Source organism: Ovis canadensis, chromosome 19, assembly GCF_042477335.2.
Source record: "Ovis canadensis isolate MfBH-ARS-UI-01 breed Bighorn chromosome 19, ARS-UI_OviCan_v2, whole genome shotgun sequence".
Classification (NCBI taxonomy): Eukaryota; Metazoa; Chordata; class Mammalia; order Artiodactyla; family Bovidae; genus Ovis; species Ovis canadensis.
Genome location: NC_091263.1, coordinates 64318227 through 64340374, shown reverse-complemented (window position 1 = coordinate 64340374; position 22148 = coordinate 64318227). Strand labels below are relative to the sequence as shown.

General features: G+C 41.7%; 1 protein-coding gene across 1 annotated transcript in view; it reads left to right on the top strand.

The window, feature by feature from the left end:
- The first annotated feature begins 3436 nt into the window (after positions 1-3436).
- Positions 3437-22148, top strand: part of DOCK3 (dedicator of cytokinesis 3) — a 291789-nt gene continuing 273077 nt past the window's right edge. Inside the window, exon 1 of the mRNA XM_069561103.1 lies at positions 3437-3890. Coding sequence (XP_069417204.1) covers positions 3500-3890 — 391 coding nt within the window. The 5' untranslated portion in view covers positions 3437-3499. The remainder of the gene's footprint in view (positions 3891-22148) is intronic.

Sequence of the window (22148 nt, the reverse complement as noted above, 5' to 3'; positions counted from 1 at the left end):
GTTGAGCAGAGTTCCAAGTGATGTACAGTACGACCTTGTTGGTTATCCATTTTAAATATAACCTTGTGTACATGTCCATCCCAAACTCCCTAGCTATCCCTTCCGCCCATCCTTCCCTCCAGTAACAGTAAGTTCATTCTGTAAGTCTGAGTCTCTTTCTGTTTTGCAAGTAAGTTCATTTGTCTCTTTTTCCTTTTTTAGACTCCACATATAAGGGATGTCATATGGTATTTCTCCTTCTCTGACTTACTTCACTCTGTATGACAATCTTTAGGTCCATCCATGTGGCTGCACATGGAATTATTTCCTTCTTTTTAATGGCTGAGTAATGTTCCATTGTATATATGTACCACAAACTCTTTCTCCATTGGTTTTAGGCTATTTTTAATAGTCACCAGTCTTAAAGAATATCCTGTTGACAACTTGATTCCCTCGTCACTCATTTATTACGATGTGATTTATAATGAGGTAATCAGTTCGACCCAAAAGTAATAGTGATGTTGAGTCAAACTGTTTGAAAATTTTCTATTTCTTAGATAAATTGCTCTGCCATGTTTATCTTCTGAACAGATACTCAGTAACACGTCTTGATGAATTTTTAATTAAAGCCAGTGTGCCTGTATCAGAGAAATTTACCCTAATTAACTCAAGTTTCTGAATTTGGAGATTTGTAACTCCCTGAAGTAAATTTCTCAGTTGTCTTTCCCAATCTACTTCATTACTTTCCTTGAAAACATACAGGATCATCCACCCAAGACTATATACTGAATTCCTGTCATGTTAGTCTCTGTGTGGGGTAAAAATAAGTGAAGAGCAGTCTTTACCACTGAAGGATACAAATGTTTGTCAATGTGTAAGGTGGACATATTTGATCTCTTGGAGGAGGGTGGGATGGGTAACAGCTGCAGGAAAATTCCCTATGGAAGAGCAAAATCCCCTTTAGCCGGAGGCAGCTGGGGAAGTTTCCCCGGAGAAAGCAGTCCTTGGAGGGTGAGGAGGATCCATTAGTTTCAAGAGAGGAAAATACATAGGCTGAGGGATACTGTATACAAAGGTCCAGTAAGAGCCATGGAATAGCATATGCTTGTGTCTGGAGTTGGGATAGCTCCAGGGACTTATATGAGAGCAGTTTCCTGGAGGTGACAGTGTCAGAAACCAGAACATAGGGGACTGAAAGTCAAATACATTGTTCTGAAATAAAGGGGTTTGGAATGGATAATTCTTCTCTGAAGTCAGGTAGAGAGAAAAGGACGCAAGAGGGAATAGGGGATGGGAGTACCAACAGGTGTTCCTAGGACCACAGAAAGAGCCTGTGCTGCAGAACAGGGTGAAAATGGGGGACAGGGAGCAACAATGGTGCAGTGGTTTCCTGGGGGTCAGAACATATGGAAGAGTGGGTAGAAAGCAAGAGAGGGTAGGGCATTGAGGGTCCTCATTTTCAGAGGCAAGCTGGAAGTCGGTTCATATGCCAGAAGGGGTATGTTTGTGCAGGGTGAGAGTGGATTGAGAGCCTCCATAGGTGAGGGGACTGAGAACCCAAGGAGAGGCGCAGAGCAGATGCTGTAGGTATAGGAGAGCAGGTGCATTGTCCTGCTAAATGCTGATTTTCCACAACGTGTGCTTTGCCCTTTTGCTTCAGCTCAAGACAATGTGCTAAATTTAGTGCAAACAGCAAGACTGTAGGAGTCTGGGACTTATCAGATGCCCTCCCTCTCACCTTGGCCCCCTCTCTTCTCTGCCAATTGGGATTAAAGCCTTCCCACCCCTGAGCTGAACTGTGGAGACATGGATTGGAATTGTCTTTATATGGGGAAGTCATCATCTAGGATGGACTGAGACAGGGAATAAGTGAACTTTGGGGAAACTAGTTCTTAGGCTCTGAGATTATCATCACATATATCAGTTGATGGGAGTAGAACTACAGAATGAAATAAGAGCTCTTAAAAGGTTGTTCAGAGGGTCTGTGTAGCTTGGTATCTCTTGTTGGATAGCCCCCTGGAGAGAGCTTTGTGGGAATGGGGCTTCATTCCATGGCAAACATCCCACGGTGGCCACTGGGCAGGGGTCTAGCTCTCTGGAAGAGAAAGCACCATAAGTGAGGATATGTCTTTTAGTATGTTCTTGGGTTACATGTATCAAGCTACTAAGAAACTCAATCATTTACAGAACATTTTTCAGGGGGCAAGAGTGGGCAGCCTTCATTGGTGGGAGGTGAGGTGTATAGGTGAGGAGATGGGAGTCTGTGGCAATGATCCAGGTAAGCACAATCAGGCCTGGGAGGAGTTATGAATCATTAAGAATATGGTGAATGAAGAATCAACAAGATCTGTTGATTACCAAGATATTCTTGTATTAGTCTCACTTCCTATTCAACAAGTGTGTGTCAGGTGCTGGGCTGCATCATGAAGGACCAGAAAAGTATCTTTAGCCTGGAGTTTGCCTTTGGGGAGCTGACAGTCTTCCAGGAAAAGTAAGACACAAAGGCACACAGCTTGAATCCCAGACAAAAGAAGGATCCTGTCTGCTAGCTGCAGGATCAGGGAAGGTTTTTCTGGAGGTGATGCCTTGGACTGGGTTTTGAAGAGTCGGACTGTTCAGGAGTGACAGTGGGGGGTGACACCAGGGTTTTGACTTGGTGGTGCTGGTGACAGAGATGTACGGATCTGCTGTCATTAGAGCTAAGAACACTGTGCGATCCAGATGTAGGTGGAAAGGAGAAGTCCTGCAGTTGCCAAGACCTCCCTGGTCTTTGATGAGTCACTGATCTAGGGTCACGAAGTGATATCTGCAGACCTAAGAGTGAATGGATTCTTAGGGAGGAGAGGAAGGAGGAAAGTGTCAGGACCAAACCAGAAACTCAGGATGGCCTGTAAGACAGACCTCGGAGCAGCAGAGGCGGTGCCCAGTGCAGGAACAACCACCCCCATCCCCCGCCCCCACGGCCCCAACGAACAAGTGCTTCCTTACTGGGAAGGGTGCAGTGATTGTTCTGACCCCGAACATCTACCACACAGGCCAACTCAGGGTAACAAGAACCAAGGAGGAGTCCCAGAGTCCAAAGAGCGAGGGGCATGAGTGTGCCCGACTTCGTTCACCCACGGCGACCCCGCCCTGCGGGACCAGAGATCTTTCTAGGGATGGGGTCGTGACAGGGCTGTGGATGACAGCTGAATGGGTCTTAAAGCGGTATCATTCCTTCTTCCCTGCTCTCTCCTCTCCACTGGCGATCTCTGGGGGCCTGGCAGGAGGAATTGGACAGCGAAGCCCGTGCGGGCCCGAGGGCATCCCACCTGTCCAGCCCCGCCTCCTCCGGAGCTTGGGGCCACCCAGGGCCTTAGGCCTGCCAGAGAGCCAGTCCTGACCCCGCCGGGCCGTCCAATCGCCTCTCGCGGATTTCCCTCCGCTGGCGCGCGGCGGCGCCGGCGCGTGGGGGCTCGCGCGCGGGCTCGGGCGGCGCGAGCCCGGGCGGCGCGAGCCCCCGCGCGCCGGGTAGCGGCGCATGCGCGGGCATCCTGCGAGCTCGCTGAGGCGAGCCGAGCCGCGGCGGCGCCGGGAGCCGAGCAGCGAAGCTGTGAGGGACGAAGCGGCGGCGCGAGAGCGGCGGGGACGGACAGGTGGCGAGCCCTCACCCGCGCCGACCGGGACTGCCGGGCCGCCCGCGGAGCCTCACGGTCCGGACGTGGCGGCGGCGGCGGCGGCATCCCGGACGGCCTGTGAGGGATGCGCCGCCCACTGCCCCGCGCCGCCTGACCTCCCCCGCCTCGGCTCGCGGTGCGCCACAGCCGGGCCCGCGGCCGTCCCCGCCGCGCTGTCGCCCGGCCGCCGCGCCCGCGGGGCCGCGCCCGGCCCGGCCATGTGGACCCCCACAGAGGAAGAGAAATACGGCGTAGGTAGGTGAGGCTCGGGCCTGGGCGCGGCGGGGGCTCGGGGGGGCGCGCCCGTGCTCTCGGCCTCGTGCGGGCCCCGCCTCGACTCGCGCCCGCGCGCCCCCCGCCACGGCCCGCAGGCTGCGCGGCCTCGGCGCGAGGTGTGCGCGGGGTGGGGGCGGCGCGGGCGCGAGGCGCGGGGGTGGGAGCGGGTCTCTAGGCGCGCGGACGGCGGCAGGGGGCGCTGGCCGCGCAGCCTCGGCAGGTGCGGCCGGCGGGAGGGGCGGGCAGGGCCCCGGCGGCCGCCCGAGGCTTCTGGTGCGGGGCACAGGGCAGTTTTACCCAAGAAGCCGATTTCTGGGAATCTGTTTTCTCCGCTCTCGAACCTCAGTTTTAATGAGTTTCTGACCCTGAGTTGATGAGCCGGATGACTGTTTATTTTTGGACTGAACCTTAAGGGGAAAAAAAAGGGATAAAATACGTTGACATCATTTTCTCTATTCAGAATTTTGCAGACATTTGACTGGAAATGTTTGATCCGTTTTAGTTTGTTTTGCCTTCAATATTAGAAAGAGTAATTACGTTACAATAGGAAGTGTTCTTGCACATGCCCCAGTGTTTAGTGTATATTATAGTCATGGTTTTGTTGGGAAACAGATGAATCTGTTTTTAGATGAGACCGTTATTCCTCTTAAAATCCCCCTTTAAAAAATCTGTTACAAGTGTTAAACTCCAGAAGCTAAATAATTCTTACAGTGTTGAATTATTTTGAAAAGAATATTCAATAATTTAAGGGCTTCAACATTAGTTTTACTTTTACAGTGTGTTTCGTGGTGATTACGCAAGAGAGTTTAGCCACATTGCATTATTGTAAGTCACCTGTCATCTTATTCAGTTAGATAGAAAGGTGAGTGTACAGGTTTTTCCCCCTGAAGTTTTAATGGAAAATTTTAGATAGTGAAATCTGTCTGAAGGTAGACTTTTGTTTCCCATATTTTCTGCAGTTCAGTGAAGGGGTAGTTCACAGTTCACTACAAAGTAACTTTTAAACTGTCAGTTGCAACAAACGTCTATGAATCCCATCAGGCAAATTATGTAGAAATTGAATTATTTAAATTTAAGGACCTGCACAGAGAGATCTGTGCTGGTAGAAAATCTTGTTTTGAAAGGCAGCTTTCTGAAGTTTTTAATCTGTTATGCTCTAAGAGCACAATGGGACTTCCCTGGTAAAGAATCTACCTGCCAGTGTGGGAGACACGGGTTTGACCCCTGGGTCAGGAAGACTCCCTGGAGAAGGAAATGGCAACCGACACCGCTCTTCTTGCTTGGGAAATCCCATGGACAGAGGGGCCTGGTGGGCTACAGTTCATGGGGTTGCAAGAGTCAGACCCAGCTTAGCGACTAAATGATAACAAGTGCACGTTCATACCGGCCAGGATGGAAGTGATGAAAGGAGGCCTGGTGCTAGTCTATTGAGATGGGATTGGGAAGTGATGAGAAAGCTAGGATTCGCCTCTGGGAACGCTTTATCCTTTCTCTTGGAGCATTCCCTACATACTAAATGTGTTCTGTGACATGAAGAGTTGGTGGTGTATCTTTCCCATAATTTGCTCTCAGACCTGCCTAATTGGAGAAACAAATAATTGATGTGAAAGTGATCAACTGTCCACTGGCAGCTAAGTAGTAATTTCTTTCCTTCTGGGTAGGAACCTCTGAGTAGGGGAGTTGGCAGATTTCTGAGTCCTGGATTCTCTTTACTGGTGTTGTGGGCAAGTTATTTAACATCATTTTCTTAATGTGTAAGTTGGGGATAATATTTACCTACAGGATTGTGAAAATCAAATGAGCGCCTACCAAGTGCTTAAGAAATGTTAATGTCTTCTTTTCCCCTTTGTATAGTACTTAGAGTAATAACTGCACTATGCATATCCTCAGGTGTGTTGGTGCTGAGATGGAGACAGTGCAAGGTCATCAAGATAGGCATATGTGAATCTCAAAGCACTGTGATTTGCTGTGTGATTTATTCAGGAAGATGGGAGGAAATTTCTGCATTTCTGGGACTATGGGTTTAGCTTTAGAAAAATTTTTCCCTGTGGAGGGGCACAGCATTGGGCACAGGATAGGACTTAAATGCTTGTTAAATGAGAGAGACAGTTATTGTGAAGACATTAGCAATTGTAATTTCGTGTAGTTTATTTGTCCTTTCTGCCAAAGAAACTCCCTTTCTATTTCTCTCATAGCTTTCTTCTACTATTCCTTCCTCAGCTGTGGTCTGAAAGTTCCTGTGTGAATTGTTCAAAACCCAGAATACATTTTATTTCATAGGCATATTAGGGTTACACTTCTTTGCTGTTTTATAAAAGCCAGTTCAGTCTATAAAGTAGCCTAAACATTATACTTATAGTGAGAAAAAGTCAATTAAAAATGGAGTGTTAGCTGCATCGTTTAATTCCTAGCCTGAAAATCTGTTATCATTAATTCCTATGAGAAAATGTTTTGCATTTCAACTTTGATTTTTACGAGCAGATTGGCGCACACATTTCTATCTCTGCTTGCTAATCCACAATTCTTATAGCAAGGAGGGAGAACTTAGACATTCTTCCACACCAGTCTGGATAAGTTGCCTAGATGTTGGTGAGGAAAGGAGTCCCCTGTTGCAGCAGTGCCAAGGAATCTCTCCCACTTCAGCTGTTCACCTGTATTTGACCTCGATAAGATTTTTGAGATTCTGTAGCAATACCTTAATGCCTTTAAAATCGTTTATGATATACAAATTTTCTGTACAGGTTGTGACATTTTCAAATTATTTGATTTAGTCATTAGGGACTAAGTGATGTCTGAACTTCTCTTTTCCATTGTAATGTTCTGTGATTGAGTTTAGAGGGAAGGGCAGACACTACTCTTTTTTTCCCCCCCACGAGAGTTAAAGATGTTTATCAGTTTTCACAATAAATAGCCAGACAAAAACGATCATTACAGTTGCAAGCCATAATAGAAACATGATTAACCTAACAATATAAAATAATTACGTGCAGTTTGGGGGGTTAAGTAGAGTCATGTGGCAAGTATGTTTTCATCTGCCCAGTCTGTCTTTTGGTTGGTGCATTTAAGTTTGGTGCATTTACAGTTAAGGTAATTATCCATACGTATGATCCTATTACCGTTTTCTTAATTGTTTTGAGTTTATTTTGTGTAGGTCTTTTCCTTCTCTTGTGTTTCCTACCGAGAGAAGGTTGTTTTTTTTTTTTAATCATTTGTTGTGAAGGTGATTTGGTGGTGTTGAATTCTCATAACTCTTGCTTGCCTGGGAAGCTTTTGGTTTCTCCGTCAAATCTGAATGAAAGTCTTGCTGGGTAGAGTATTCCTGGCTGTAGTTTCTTCCCTTTCATCACTTTTTAAAGTATATTGTGCCATTCCCTTCTGGCTTGCAGAAGAAACTACCCTTTTTTGAAGATCAGTGATGGGCCGGTCAGTGCTGGGAGTGACAGTCCTAAGGTTGTTTTCATTATACAGATGATGAAACTGGATCTCAGAGATTGTTAGTCCTTTTTGTCCTTCAGCAGTTGAATATTCCTGTTAATTTTCTTCTGGTCAGTGTGTAATGTTTTGTCATATACTTGACCTTTTACTGCCATTCTCTAGTATTACAAGGAACTGTTCTTTACTGAACCCTTGTAACCTGTGTTCTGACTCCGTAGGTCTCTCTCTCCCTTTTAGAGATTCTCTGCTTTCCAGTTCTGTTGCCATAAATAACTTGGAAAGCCTTGCATCTTTCCATTCTTAATTTTACCTTTTCAGGAAGCTTCCTTTTCTAAAGTGCATTAGGTGAGAAAAAAATCCAACCATTTTTGTGAAATACCTGTCTTTTCCCATGTTGATTGCACCCGAACTACCAAGTATAGAAACCAAAGAGCAAGCAAATACTTTTCTTACCCTTTAACAGCAGCAGCAGCAGTAAACACCACCAATAGATGAAATGAGAGTTTGTAATTAAACTCCTAGAATAGAATAGCAGGTTTGAGTATATGTGTTTTAGTTTGGCCACTAAGAAGTGGAAGCTGCATCATAAGTCGTCTTTTTTATTCTACTGTATGAGATAAATTTTTTAATGATTTAGAGTGATTACTGCTTATTCTTTTTTAATCCCCACTTAGCAGTCTATGAAAAAAAAAATTTCCTCATTACTGACCAGAATACAACTATTTTAGTTTTGTGATGTCATAATTCTTTCTTTTCTTATTTAAAAACAATGCATATTTTCTGCCTTATTTTTACCTGATTTCCTTCTGTTTGATTTTCCCCAGATAGAAGAAAAACATAAACTTAAAAAAACCCCTGAATCTTTAAAAGAAATTTAACTTCTAATAAGCCTGTGGTGTAGAGGCATGTGAAGTTAGGAAGGGACTAGGTCTATGAAACCAGATCTGAAAGAACCAGTGTCCCCAGAATCTCACTAAGTCTGCTGGTAAATGGATGCAACTCTGAAAAGGAGTTCGGGCATGGGCTCTTCGGTTACTTGCCTCGTCAGGGAATCCTGTCCTTTGAAGCCTCTAAAAGGGCCCCGTACCTCTCAGAGGCAAAACATCCACCAGAGGCAGAGAAGACGCCGTATACCCAGGACTTAATTTTGTTCTGGAAAGTGGGGATGTGCCTGATGTTTTATGGTCAGGGGTTTAGTGTTTACAGGGAAACTCCCATGTCCTGATACTGCTTGAGCCTGACACCATAATATCACCTGTCCCCACTTTTTTTTTAAACAGATGAGAAAGAAACTTCAGTAGAAAGAAATTAAGTGACTGACCAAAGATACTTAAGCCAGTAAAGTGCCGATTTGAGATTTGAACCTAGGACTTTGGGATTCTGATCCACAGCTGCTTTTGTTATACCATGTTATCTCTGAAAAGAATTTGTCAGCAGTGTGTGTCTCTGCCTCAAAAGATAAAGGCTTCCAAACTTAAATTGGATAGTTATATTTAAGAAAATTTATTTCTATACTAGGCATTTTTATAAGACTGCATAGTATTTATTGTTCTGCTTCTGGATATAATGATTTGCATTGCTGATGGGAACAGAGTCAAGGCTTGACAATTCAGAAGGCAGGTTTTTAACAGGCCTGAGGAGTATGTTGGGTACTATCACCCTCTTTTTTAAAAAACTTTTCATTTTATATTGGAGCACAGTCAATTAACAACGTTGTGTTAGTTTCAGGTGTACAACAAAGTGATTCAGTTATACATAGTTTTTCAAATTCTTTCCCCCATTAGATTGTTACAGAATATTGAGTACAGTTCCCTGTGCTCTAAGTAGGTCCTTGTTGGGTTGTCCATTTTAAGAATAGCAGTGTGTTTAAAAGTACATGTCAGTCTCAAACTTCCCGACTATCCCTCCCCATCACCTCCCCCTGCCACCCATAAGTTCCTTCTCTAAGTCTGTGAGTCTGTTTCTGTTTTGTAAATAAGTTCATTTGTATCATTTTTTTAAGATTCTCCATATAAATGATATCATATGATATTTTCTTTCTCTGTCTGTCTGACTTCACTCAGTATGACAATCTCTAGATCCATCCATATTGCTGCAGATGGACTGATTTTATTCTTTTTAATGGCCGAGTAATATTCCACTGTGTGTATGTATCACATCCTCTTTATCCATTCTTCTGTCAGTGAACATTTAGGTTGTTTTCATATCTTGGCTGTTGGAAACAGTGCTGCAGTGAATGTTGGGATGCGTTTATCTTTTCAGACCATGTTTTTCTCTGGGTATATGCCCAGGAGTAACTACTGTCCTCTTTTTAAAGGTATTTTTAGTAGAGAAGAAAATCGTTGATTTCAGCAAACGTTTATTGAGTGCCTCCTTAAATCAAGATGGCTTTGTTTTGATCTGCCATTCTGTAAGCAGGAAATAATCAGCAGGAAATTATCAACATTTTAACAGAAAAGTCAATATGGAACAATATTTTATAGACTATACAAATGTTATGGCTAATTTTATCATGCAGTGTTATGAGAGAATGTGCTTTAGAAATAAAAAGCTTAATTGTAAATGACACCATTTTCTGTCATTTTTAGACACATTCTGAAGCATGATGTCTCAAAAGAATGGTCATTGAAGTTGAAAGTACTTTTTATTCATACCATACTTTTACACTGGTGCTGAATTTCAATTTTTAATGGTTTGTATTATGAATCTTTTTTGAATTATTGCATCTTTATTCTTGATGAGAAGAATGATCTGAGTTTATTTGCAGTGTGTAAGCATCATTGGATATGCTATATTAGGACTTTAATTGCAATGTTATACTTTTACCATAATGAACAAATCTGTTTATTATGATTACGCTCTAAAGTCTCTTACATATCCTCTCTTGAAAGATTTTGTATAGAAAAGCAAGATTTTTTTTTTCCACATAAAGGTTCTGGGAACTTAAAAATTTTTTTCAGAAGTATATTGCCAAATTATTTTAGCTGTGGCCCAAGTACGTGAGTTGACTTGCTATATCACACATTAGGACATTCTAGTAAAAATAATGACTATGTTGGGAACTGTCATTCAGATACTTTCTGTTTTTCCACTTATCTACAATGGGAATAAAACCCCAACCTCCTGCTTCCATCTGTTTCTCCCTCTCTTTTCAGAACTCATTCATGAGCTGGTGTCGATTGATGAATGAGAACAAAAATTGATGGAAGAATTACTGTGTGATAAATGAAGAATTTTATATTACAGTCTTAGTATCATACTTTGACTTTTATTCAAATACATCTAATGACATTGCCCTCACCACTTTTTGAGATGGCCCATTTTATTGTTAGCTGTGATGAGAACATTCTTCCTTGTTGAATAGACTCCTTGTAATTTCTTATAAGTTTGTGTTCTGTGTCTACATATAAATAACTTCCATCTTAGCCCTTCAGTTATTCATAAAATTTTAGAATTGTGAGGCATCTTAAAGATGATGTGGTTTAAGGCTCCAGGGATAGTAAATAAGACCAGTGGAATAGCTAAGTGTTTACTGTGTGCCTAGCACTTGCATATTATGGCTCAAATTTGATTTTTCAGCTGCATTTGCTGACTTGCTTGTACTTTACACTTTGGCCAAACTGAACTTTCCCCAAGTTCTTCTGTCTGGACTTAATTATACCATTGCTGCCATGTGCCAGTACGGTTTGTGCCACCTGTTAAACCCTTCTTGTTAGTTGCTGCTTCATGTCTTTGTTCATTTTATTCTTTCTACATGCGGCACCTCCTCCCAACCCCATCTTCGTCTCAGATTCTTTCCTATCTGTTAAGGCTCTGTCGTATGTTACTGTCTTTGTACATCTTTTTCTAGACTCTTGACCATACCCCTGCCTTTCTCCAACCAGGTAGATTTTCTTCTTTTAAGTTCTGTGATACTTCATATCTTGTAGTGATATATTTAATTTATCCTCTTCCATAAGAGTAATGTCCTTCTGACTTTTGACTACGATCTATAATAAACACATTTAAAATATTACCTCTTTTGTGTATATGTTTAGACTATACACACACATGAAAAAGTTAGAAGTTTCATGATATAGTACTTTGTAGAGTGTACTCTATTGTTTCTGTTCGTTTCTATTTCCATTAAAAAACATGGGTGGCAACTCAGTTGATACTGTGACCCATGTTTAAAAACTCTGCTTTAGGCTGTAAACCCTTAAAAGTGGGGATTGTGCTGGGACTTCCCTGGCAGTCCATTGGTTAAGACTCTGTGCTTCCAGTGCATTTCATGGGGCACAGGTTTGATCCCTGGTTGGGACTCTTAAGAGCTAGCCTGGTGTGGTTAAAAAAAAAAATAGAGAGAGAGAGAGATTTTGGCTTATTTACAGTTGACTCTTGAATAATGCAGGGGATTGGCGGCAACCTCTTATACAGTCAAAAATCTGTGTTCTACTATTTCTGTCTCAAGGACAAAGGAGTTGGTAAATGACTCACCCCAGGGCAAGAAGCTGAAACAATTTGAATAGAATAAGAACTTCAAGCCCGGTTCCTTTGATTCCACATATTGTGATCCCTAATTAAATACAAACGTCCCCCCACATTTAGTTGATTTAAAGATCTGTAAAATGAAAACACAAGTACTGTATTTACTGAAAAAATTCACATATAAATGGACCTGCACAGTTTAAGCCTGAAATGGCAACCCACTGCAGTGTTCTTGCCTGGAGAATCCCAGGGACGGGGGAGCCTGGTGGGCTTCTGTCTATGGGGTTGCACAGAGTTGGACGTGACTGAAGTGACTTAGCAGCAGCAGCAGCAGCAGCAGCAGCAGCCGCCACAGGGTTAACGGTTTCTTTGTGTTCTTGACGGACATTACTCAGTACCAGGCATGTAGAAGGTTTCATACTTGTATTTGTAGGATTGAATTGGATGTTTTTTGTTAATTTGGTATAAAACCTGATATTTGGAGACTTTTCATCTGACATTTCACACTAATTACTCATTGGTTTCTTAACAGCTAAGTTCTAGATTTTATTTCATATGAACTGAAGTCAAGCTAGATCTCTTGCATCCTGAACGTGTGCTATTGATAGTAGACATGAATGTAAAACTTAAGTTTCATTTAAAAAAGATTTTACATTTATTTTCATCACATTTCATTGAGGGAGAGCATATTTGGCTCATCCCGTTGGTCCTAAGTTGAGGAGTAGGTTCCCTGTGTTTGGCTTATTAGTACAACTTGTCAAGTCTTTTATGTAGCTTGAGTTTGTCATCCCACCTATTATTATCTTTTCCTTGAACTTTTTTACCTACACAACTGATAAACCTGCTTTCTGCCTTTTCCAAGTGAGCTGATAAAAGTGTTGAACAGAATAGGGGAAAAACATTTATCACCTAGAGTGAAGTGTCCAGTTTGTAAAGGAGCAGATTCTGCTTTGCTGTGTTTTGAGTGCACACTATTTGGGTGGCTTATGGAACATTTCTTGGCAGTGCCGGCTGTGCCTGTGCCACCTGTGTGAGCCTGAGAGTGCTTGGGGTTGGGTGGGCTCCTGGCCAGACGGGGGCTTATGGCCTCAGAGGAAGGGTGCTGCTAAAAGGTCTGTGCGGCCTTTCTTTTCAGTGTGGGAAATGACGAAGACACATTAGCATTAAAAAGACCCGAAGTCTGTTTCCATCTTCATGACCTGGAGGAAGGGAGGCACCAAGCCTTTCTTAAGTTTGTTTCTGTTGTTCTTTCCACATCCCTGATACTTTAGATACGCTGGACAACTCACCCTTTTCCAGACAAACCTAGCACTTTCCTACCTTTGTCACTTTGCTCAGTTCTTATAATGTGACAAGAATGCAGCGACTACCTTTCTCTGCCTGAGGAATACCACCTTAAAAGGCTGAAATGTCACCTCTCCTTTGATGCCTTCCCCAGCTCTGCCCAGTAATAAGCACTGCTGCTTGCTCTTGCAACAGTTGGTACCAACCTCTAGTTGTGGCACTTATCCCTTTAGATCATGCTTAATTGCATCTCTTTGCCTGGAGGGATTGAGCTTCTCAAGGACAAGGAATTTTGTCTTCATGTTTTGTAACCCCAGGACCTAGCACATAGTGAGGGGTCAATAAATGCTTCATTAGGAGTCCAATTTAGTGAAGAGTTTTATTTTGCTTTGTTGATCCTGATAGTATTTTAAAAGGCAGGTTGTAAGTCTAATAATATTTACTTATTAGAAATTTGTGACATCATGAATACAATTTTTTTTTTCTCAGCTTTTTTCTTTCTTCAACCTGTTAGGAAGGTTTACTGCCTGTGGCTGAGTTTAGATGACTGATTTTTGGGTGGAAGCCTGTAGGATTCCAGTGTGAATCCATCTCACCTAGAGTTTCACAGTTATCACGGCAGTGATTCAGAAAACTTGTAGCAGATAATTGGGATCCAGTTTGAACTAACTCCAACAATATGTCTTTCATCTGACACCTTTGGGGAAGCTGTGTTTTAGATGAGTGACTTTTCCTGTAAAACTTAAGGTTAAACCTTTAAAAATACCAAGAAAAGATTTTTGTTGGAGTTTAATATAAATAATATGTTCTGTTTTGCCCTGTATCGTGAATTCAATATGTTGAATACATTTGAGTTTTTTTTGGTATAACATTTCCGCTCTGATTACATAAGATACAGGTTCATTATAGACATGTCAGTAAATACAGAAAAATACACAAAAAAGAAAATAATGGTATTATCTTATTTTTAAGATACGATTTATTTTCAGACATAACCCCTCAAAACATGCTGGAATATCTTTCCAGTCTTTTTTTCTGATGCAAGCATTTAAAATAAATTTAGGACTGTACTGTTTATATTGTCATAGAAGTCTTTTATTTTTTAAAGCACAAGTAATTTATTTTTTGGCCAGGCTACATGGCATGTGGAATCTTAGTTCCACGACCAGGGATCGAACCCATGCCTGCTGCAGTGGACGTGCGGAGTCTTAACCAATGGACCACCAGGGAAGTCCCAACAGTTTTTATTTTAAATCTGTTCTACTACACACCTTTTCTTATAACTGGAATGTCATTGTTTTAATGACTGCTGTCCCATCAGGCACTGTATTAGGTACTGTGATTTATCTAATCTACTTCTGAGCAGTTGGTTGTTAGAAATTAACTATCACCAGGACAGTAAGAGTACTTGCTTCTCTGGACCCTCGAAAGTATAGAGCATCATTTTCTCCATAGATTTGTATCTTCAGAAATTTCAAAGTTGATACAGGCTTGGAGGAATAAATTCTGAAGCATTGCAAAAATAGTGTCCTGTGCTACCATTTCAACTTCTTCGGCATCAATTGTTTAACTGGACTTTCTGACTATTGGATGTTATTAATGCAAACAAGTCATTATAACAATAATACAGTGATGCTTGTTTTCTTTCTTACTGAAATCCCAAGGAAAATCACTGATTCCAGTCAGTGGTTCTCTCGTTTGTTTATTACTTTTCTCATCTGGCTGTGATGCTTTTGGGAATTTGGAGGTGGTGGTGGTGGTGGGAATATAGACTTTCCAGGTGGCACTAGTGGCAAAGAATCCACCTGCCAGTGCAGGAGATGCAAAGGCGTGGTTTTGGTCCCTGGGTCAGGAAGATCCCCTGGAGGAGGAAATGGCAACCCACTCCAGTATTCTTGCCTGGAAAATTCCATGGACAGAGGAGCCTGGCAGACTACAGTCCATGGGTCACAAAGAGTCTACACGACTGAGCATGCACGGAGAGGAACAGACGAGGGTGGACTGAGGATGTGTGAGACTCCATCACTTGGTATCAGTGACTTGAAATAATAGTTTTGTTTTGATATTCTTTCTAACTGTCTTCATTTCTGTTCTCTGTAGCTACTTCGAGTATTATTCTTTATTTTTCCCTATTTGCCAGCTACTCTGCCCTTAACTTCTTTCCCTAGTCATGCATTTTCAAGCTAAACCTGAATTGAACTTGTGCATGGGAAACTGGGAAGTCAACTCTGTGAAAGACAGAAGTGGCTCCTTTGCTTTCCTTTGGAGTGAGATGTAGTGCCTTTATGAAAACCTTAGGCCTGTTAAAAGAACTAACTCCTGGCCAAGGCTGCGCTCCATAGAAAGACCTGACTTTGGAACAGAGGCAGTGATCTGGGAGTGATAGAGCCTAATGCGGATTTGGTCTGTGCAGGGGGCAGCTTCCGCTCTGGATGGCTGCCTGTAGGTAAGACATCTGGTACTGTGGCAGCCATCTTATTATCATGAGGAAAACCAGGGAGGAGGAGGGGTTGTTGATGGTTATTACTTTTTATTGGCGTATGGTTGCTCTACACTGATGTGCCAGTTTCTGCTGTACAGCAAAGTGAATCAGCCATATGTGTACACATACCCCTTCTTTTTTGAGCTTCCTTCCCATTTAGGTCATCACAGAGTACCAAGTGGAGCTCCCTGTGCTCTGCAGAGAGCTCTCATCTGCTGTTTTAGACATAGTAGTGTATGTAATACGGTTCCAGCCTCCCGATCACCCATTCTTCATTCATGGACTCTTGGCTTGTTTCTTTTACTGTGGTGAATAATGCTGTAATGAACATTTGGCATCCAAGTACCTGTTTGACTACCTGTTTTTAAATCCTTTGGAATTACTTAGCATTTGGTAATTCTATGTTTAGTTTTTTTGAGGAACCACCCATACTATTTTCTATATTGCCTGTACCATTTTTGCTTTCCCATCAGCAATGCACAAGGATTCCAGTCTCTTTACATCCTTGCTAATACTTGATATTTTTTTTAAAAAAGCTTTCTATAAATGGCTATCCAAATGGGTGTGAAGTGGTATTTCACTGTGGTTTTGATTTGCATTTTCCCTAATAATTAGTGAAGTTGAGCATCTTCTCATGTGTTTATTGGCCAGTTGTGTATTGTTTTTGGAGAAATGTCTACTCAGTACTTTGCCCATTTAAAAAATTTTTATTTTTAGCTGTGCTGGTTCTTTGTTGCTGTGCATGAACTTTCTCTAGTTGTGACAGGCAGTGGCTTCTCATCACAGTGGCTTCTCATTGTGGAGCACAAACTCTAGGTTCTTGGGCTTCAGTGGTTGTGACAGCACACGGGCTTAGTTGTCCAATGGCAAGTGGGATTTCCTCAGACCAGGGATCAAACTTGTGTCCCTTGCATTGGCAGGTGAGTTCTTAACCACTGGACCATCAAAGAAGCCCCTAGAGTGGTTCTTAAATATACTTTAACTTTGGGATGTTTTTTCTGGATAGTCCCTAATTGTTCACTTCATAGAGAGTATGTAGTTTAAAATAAACCCCAACATTGAGAAAAAGGAACTCATGCAATTATTGTCTGTGAAAGCCTTTCAAACATATTTAAATTAAGATATAAGTTGATAGAAATTATTAAACAATTCAGCTCTGAAAATAGAGTTTGAAATTATTTTCAGTTGTGATTAGAAGGTAGAGGATAAGGATGATACTGGGCAGAGGAACCAGAGATCAAATTGCCAACATCTGCTGGATCATGGAAAAAGCAGGAGAGTTCCAGAAAAAAATATTTCTGCTTTATTGACTATGCCAAAGCCTTTGACTGTGTGGATCACAATAAACTGTGGAAAATTCTGAGGGATGGGAACACCAGACCACCTGACCTGCCTGTTGAGAAACCTATATACAGGTCAGGAAGCAACAGTTAGAACTGGACATGGAACAACAGACTGGTTCCAAATAGGAAAAGGAGTATGTTAAGGCTGTATTTTGTCACCCTGCTTATTTAACTTATATGCAGAGTACATCATGAGAAATGGTGGGCTGGAAGAAGCACAAGCTGGAATCAAGATTGCCGGGAGAAATATCAATAACCTCAGATATGCAGATGACACCATCCTTATGGCAGAAAGTGAAGAGGAACTAAAAAGCCTCTTGATGAAGGGGAAAATGGAGAGTGAAAAGATTGGCTTAAAGCTCAACATTCAGAAAACGAAGATCATGGCATCTGGTCCCATCACTTCATGGGAAATAGATGGGGAAACAGTGGAAACTTTTTTTGGGGGGGCTCCAAAATCACTGCAGATGGTGACTGCAGCCATGAAATTAAAAGACACTCCTTGGAAGAAAAGTTCTGACCAACCTAGATAGCATATTCAAAAGCAGAGACATTATTTTGCCAACAAATGTCCGTCTAGTCAAGGCTATGGTTTTTCCTGTGGTCATGTATGGATGTGAGAGTTGGACTGTGAAGAAGGCTGAGCGCTGAAGAATTGCTGCTTTTGAACTGTGGTGTTGGAGAAGACTCTTGAGAGTCCCTTGGACTGCAAGGAGATCCAACAAGTTCATTCTAAAGGAGGTGAGTCCTGGGTGTTCTTTGGAAGGAATGATGCTGAAGCTGAAACTCCAGTACTTTGGCCACCTCATGCGAAGAGTTGACTCATTGGAAAAGACTCTGATGCTGGGAGGGATTGGGGGCAGGAGGAGAAGGGGACGACAGAGGATGAGATGTCTGGATGGCAATACCGACTCCATGGATGTGAGTCTGAGTGAACTCCAGGAGTTGGTGATGGACAGGGAGGCCTGGTGTGCTGCGATTCATGGGATCACAAAGAGTTGGACAGGACTGAGTGACTGAACTGAACTGAACTGAGATTACATGTTACAGAGATTGGCAAGTTGGTATCAACTATAGTTTGTTGCAGGAACCACAAAAGGGAAAAGAAAATTAAACTTTGTTTCTTGACAGAAGTGGAGGAGGAGGTTTCCTGAGGTAATGAAAAACAAGTAGTAACATGAAATTCAAGATACAAGTCTAACTGGAAAGTGAAGATACTTCAAATGGATTCTTTTATTGATTTAGTAGACATTTATAGAAGATCTGGTATGTACTAGGCTCTGGGGACAGAAAGAATCAGACACAACTGAGCGACTGAACTGAACTGAGGTTCTGGGAACAATGAAGGAAGATGATACAGAGCTACCTACTTTCAAGACCTTTAATCTAGATGATTGTGAAAATTAGATTAGGGAAGTTTTATGAAGTTAGTAGTTAAAACAGTGCAAGTAGACAAGAATTTTTAGCTAAGAATTATATATTTATGGAACTTTAGATCTAGAAGGGACCATAATGTAACACAGTGTTCTTATTTTTCAGATGGTGTCACCAAGGTCAGGGGCATATGGTAACTTACTCAAAGTCATACAGTTTGGCTATTTGAGTCTTGAATTCAGACACTGATTCCTTAAAAAGGCTTAAAAAAAACTATATCATTGAATCTTATGTAAAACCACTGGAAGATAGGAATTAGTCTAGAAATATTTATTGAATACCTGCACTATGGAAAATTTAATGGAGTAAACAAACATACTCCAGTTCTTGAGGAATCTTTTTTACAAAATTGAACTATAGTTGATTTACAATGTTGTGTTAATTGCTGCTATACAGCAAAGTGATTCAGTTATATATATTTTTTCTTTTTAAAAACATTTCTTTCCATTATGGTTTATCATAAGGTATTGAATACAGTTCTCTGTGCTGTGCAGCAGAACCTTGCTGTTTATCCATCCTTCGTATAAAAGTGTACATCTGCTAACTCTAGCCTCCCACTTCATCCCTCCCCTAACCCTATCCCCCTTGGCAACCACCAGTTTGTTCTCTACGTCCACAGTTCTGTTTCTGTTTCATAGATAGGCTCATTTGTGCCATATTTTAGATTCCTCATATAAGTGATATCACATGGTATTTGTCTTTCTCTTTTGGACTTTCTTTGTTAGTATGGTAATTTCTAGGTTCATGCATGTAGCTGCAAATGGCATCATTTTACTGTTTTTATGGCTGAGCAATATTCCATTGTATATATGTACCATGTCTTCTTTATCCATTCGTCAATCGATGGACACTGAGATTGTCCCCATGTCTTGGCTCTTGTGAATAGTGCTGCTGGGATGCATGTATCTTTTTACATTATGGTTTTGTCTGGATCTATGCCCAGAAGTGAGATTGCTGGATCATACGGTAATTCTATTTTTAGTTTTCTGAGAAACCTCCATACTGTTTTCCACGGGGATTCTTTCAATTATAATTATTAGAAATCCATCTCAAACTGAAGCAGAAAGGAGAATTTACTGGTTCATATAACTAAAAAAAGCGTGAATGGATCTGACTTCAGAAGACTGGGATCAGGGCCTCAACAAATCAGGATATCTGTGTTTTCATTTTACATTTTGGTATATGCCTATGTGTTGAATTATTTTTTGCAGTCATTAACTTCAAAAAATTTACTGTTTTCACTCTGGGGACCATAGCTCCTGGCAGCTCTGGGGTTACATCTTTACAGTTCATGATGGAATAGGAAAGAGTTCCTGTTGGGAAGGTTCAGGGAGTGAATGGCGTGGCCCAGTCTTCTTTACATGCCTGCTTGGAGGCGGTGGAGAGGGTCTGACTGATAGCCCCACTGAAATCATATAGAGTGGGACAGTTTCTGTAAAACATGAGAGTTAGGAGTTCTGTGCTTACAGAACAGTAAAGTGAGAGGGCTGCTTGATGCACACATAGACGAAGCTACAATTAAGGTCAGTCATGTGATAGAAGTAGAATGTGCCGGAGGACTTCAGGGCCTGGAGGATTCATTTCCAAGAGTGCAAAAACAGTCTTGATGTGTGGATAGGGTTTTTGTCAGTGGAGAGGAAGCTGGAGAGAGGATCCAGGCAGTAGGACACAGTGATGTGGGAAAGGGAGGCTCGTGCAGGGTTATGTGCTGGAGACTTGTTTCGCAGAACAGAGACTAGGCCACGTCTTCTGCCGTCGGGAGGAGACTGAGGGCAGGTTTGGCCGAGAGTGTCAAGGGCCCTGGATGTAAGGAGGAATATGGCTTTTATTCTGTGGGCAGTAGGGAGCCAATGAAGCATTTTAATCAAGGGAAAAAGCAATTTTAGGAATGGAAATGGAGGCGCATAAGAGTGATTTTAGATTCAGGAGAAAGATAAAATAATAGAATTTATTTTCACAGGAACTAGGCACTACTGTTCCTCACATGGAAAATCTATAAGGATTGTGAACAAATCACTTAACTACCTTCTATTTTCCTCTTCAGTAAAATAAAATAAATACACTGTACTAATCTTTACTAACTCTAGATTAGAGTTTATGTATATTTTCAATAAGAAAATATTATGTTGTAGTAGGCTTTATTGCTTTATAAATGACTTACTAACTTTGATACATATGAGAGTATTTTTCTCTGTGGTATTTGGAGATTGTAAGTTGGAAATAGATTATTGATTGAGGAAATGATCTTTACATTTTTATTAGCTCATAAAGTAAATGGAACTAATACCTTGGGTTGCATTTTCTTTTAAATTCTTTATTTTAATTAGGTAAATGACAGAAACAGGTTCTAAAACTGAAGTATGATGCTACATGTTAATGTTTTTTTCTTCTAATCATATATATATATATATATTTTTTTAATTACTGAGAATTCTCAAACTGCCCTGTAACTGAGGTTTTGACACCTGTACTCTGAATCAGTGCTGGAGCTGCAGTGTGTGCACTGCTTGTGCTCCTGGGTCTCAGATTCTTGGAGAGGAAGCTTTCACTCCTCTGTCTGTGCATGTGTGCATGCTCAGTAGCTCAGTCGTATCCGACTCTTTGGGACCCTATGGACTGTAACCCTCCAGGCTCCTCTGGCATGGGATTCCCCAGGCCAGAATACTGGAGTGGGTTGCCACGCCGTCCTTCGGGGGATCTTCGCTACTCAGGAACTGAACTCATGTCTCCTGCATTGTAGGTGGATTCTTTACCACTGAGACACTGGGGAAGGCCCCCTCTGTTTACGCTGCTACCAAGTCGCTTCAATCATGTCCGACTCTGTGCGACCCCAGAGATGGCAGCCCACCAGGCTCCCCCATTCCTGGGATTCTCCAGGCAAGAACACCAGAGTGGGTTGCCATTTCCTTCTCCAGTGCCTGAAAGTGAAAAGTGAAAGTGAAGTCGCTCAGTCATGTCCGACTCTTAGCGACCCCATGAACTGCAGCCTTCCAGGCTCCTCCATCCATGGGATTTTCCAGGCAGGAGTACTGGAGTGGGGTGCCATTGCCTTCTCCGTGTATATCTCTCCCTAATAATTCACTGCCTCTTTGACCAGGATGGGAGACTGACCCCTTGCTGTCCTCTTCCATCTTTTCCTTCATCCCTCTACTCTTAGCTTCCCCATTTATCACTCTGCAAGCCACCTTTTAAAATCTTTATTCTTTTCCTGTCTCACCAGACATTACCAGCTCTCTTCCCCACCTCATGACTGAATCTTGTTTGGGACTCAGTTGAGATATCTAGTTTATGTCTTATATTAAAGCATGTTCACCCCCTTAAAATTTCCCTTTGCCTGTAATATCTTTGAAGCACATTTTAAAAAGATGGTCTCTCATTTGAAGTGCTCTTAGCTAGAATACAAAAAGATCACCCAATAGTTCTTAATTTGTAAGTTGCTGGTTTTCATTTAAAAGTAGAGACTCACTGCTTAATTTGCTTTACATGGTAGCTACTTTATAGGCTGTGTATGTTAAACTTTAAAAATTACTTGTTGATAATTTTTATGAGATAAAATGGAATAGTCTCTTTAAATTTCCTGCTCAAAGAATTTTGTTTGTAGAATAAATTTTAGTGTGTTGTTAAAAAATTAAAAATAAAAGGGAAGACTCAGAATTCTCTTCTGATGGCTAGTGTTTGTACTAAAAGGTTTAGCAATGATGGTTTCTTTTATTTTAAGTAGAAGAAAATAAATTTTAGTGTAGAGCCTATGATATTTTTGTATTACTAGAATTATACTGAAAAGAGTACGAC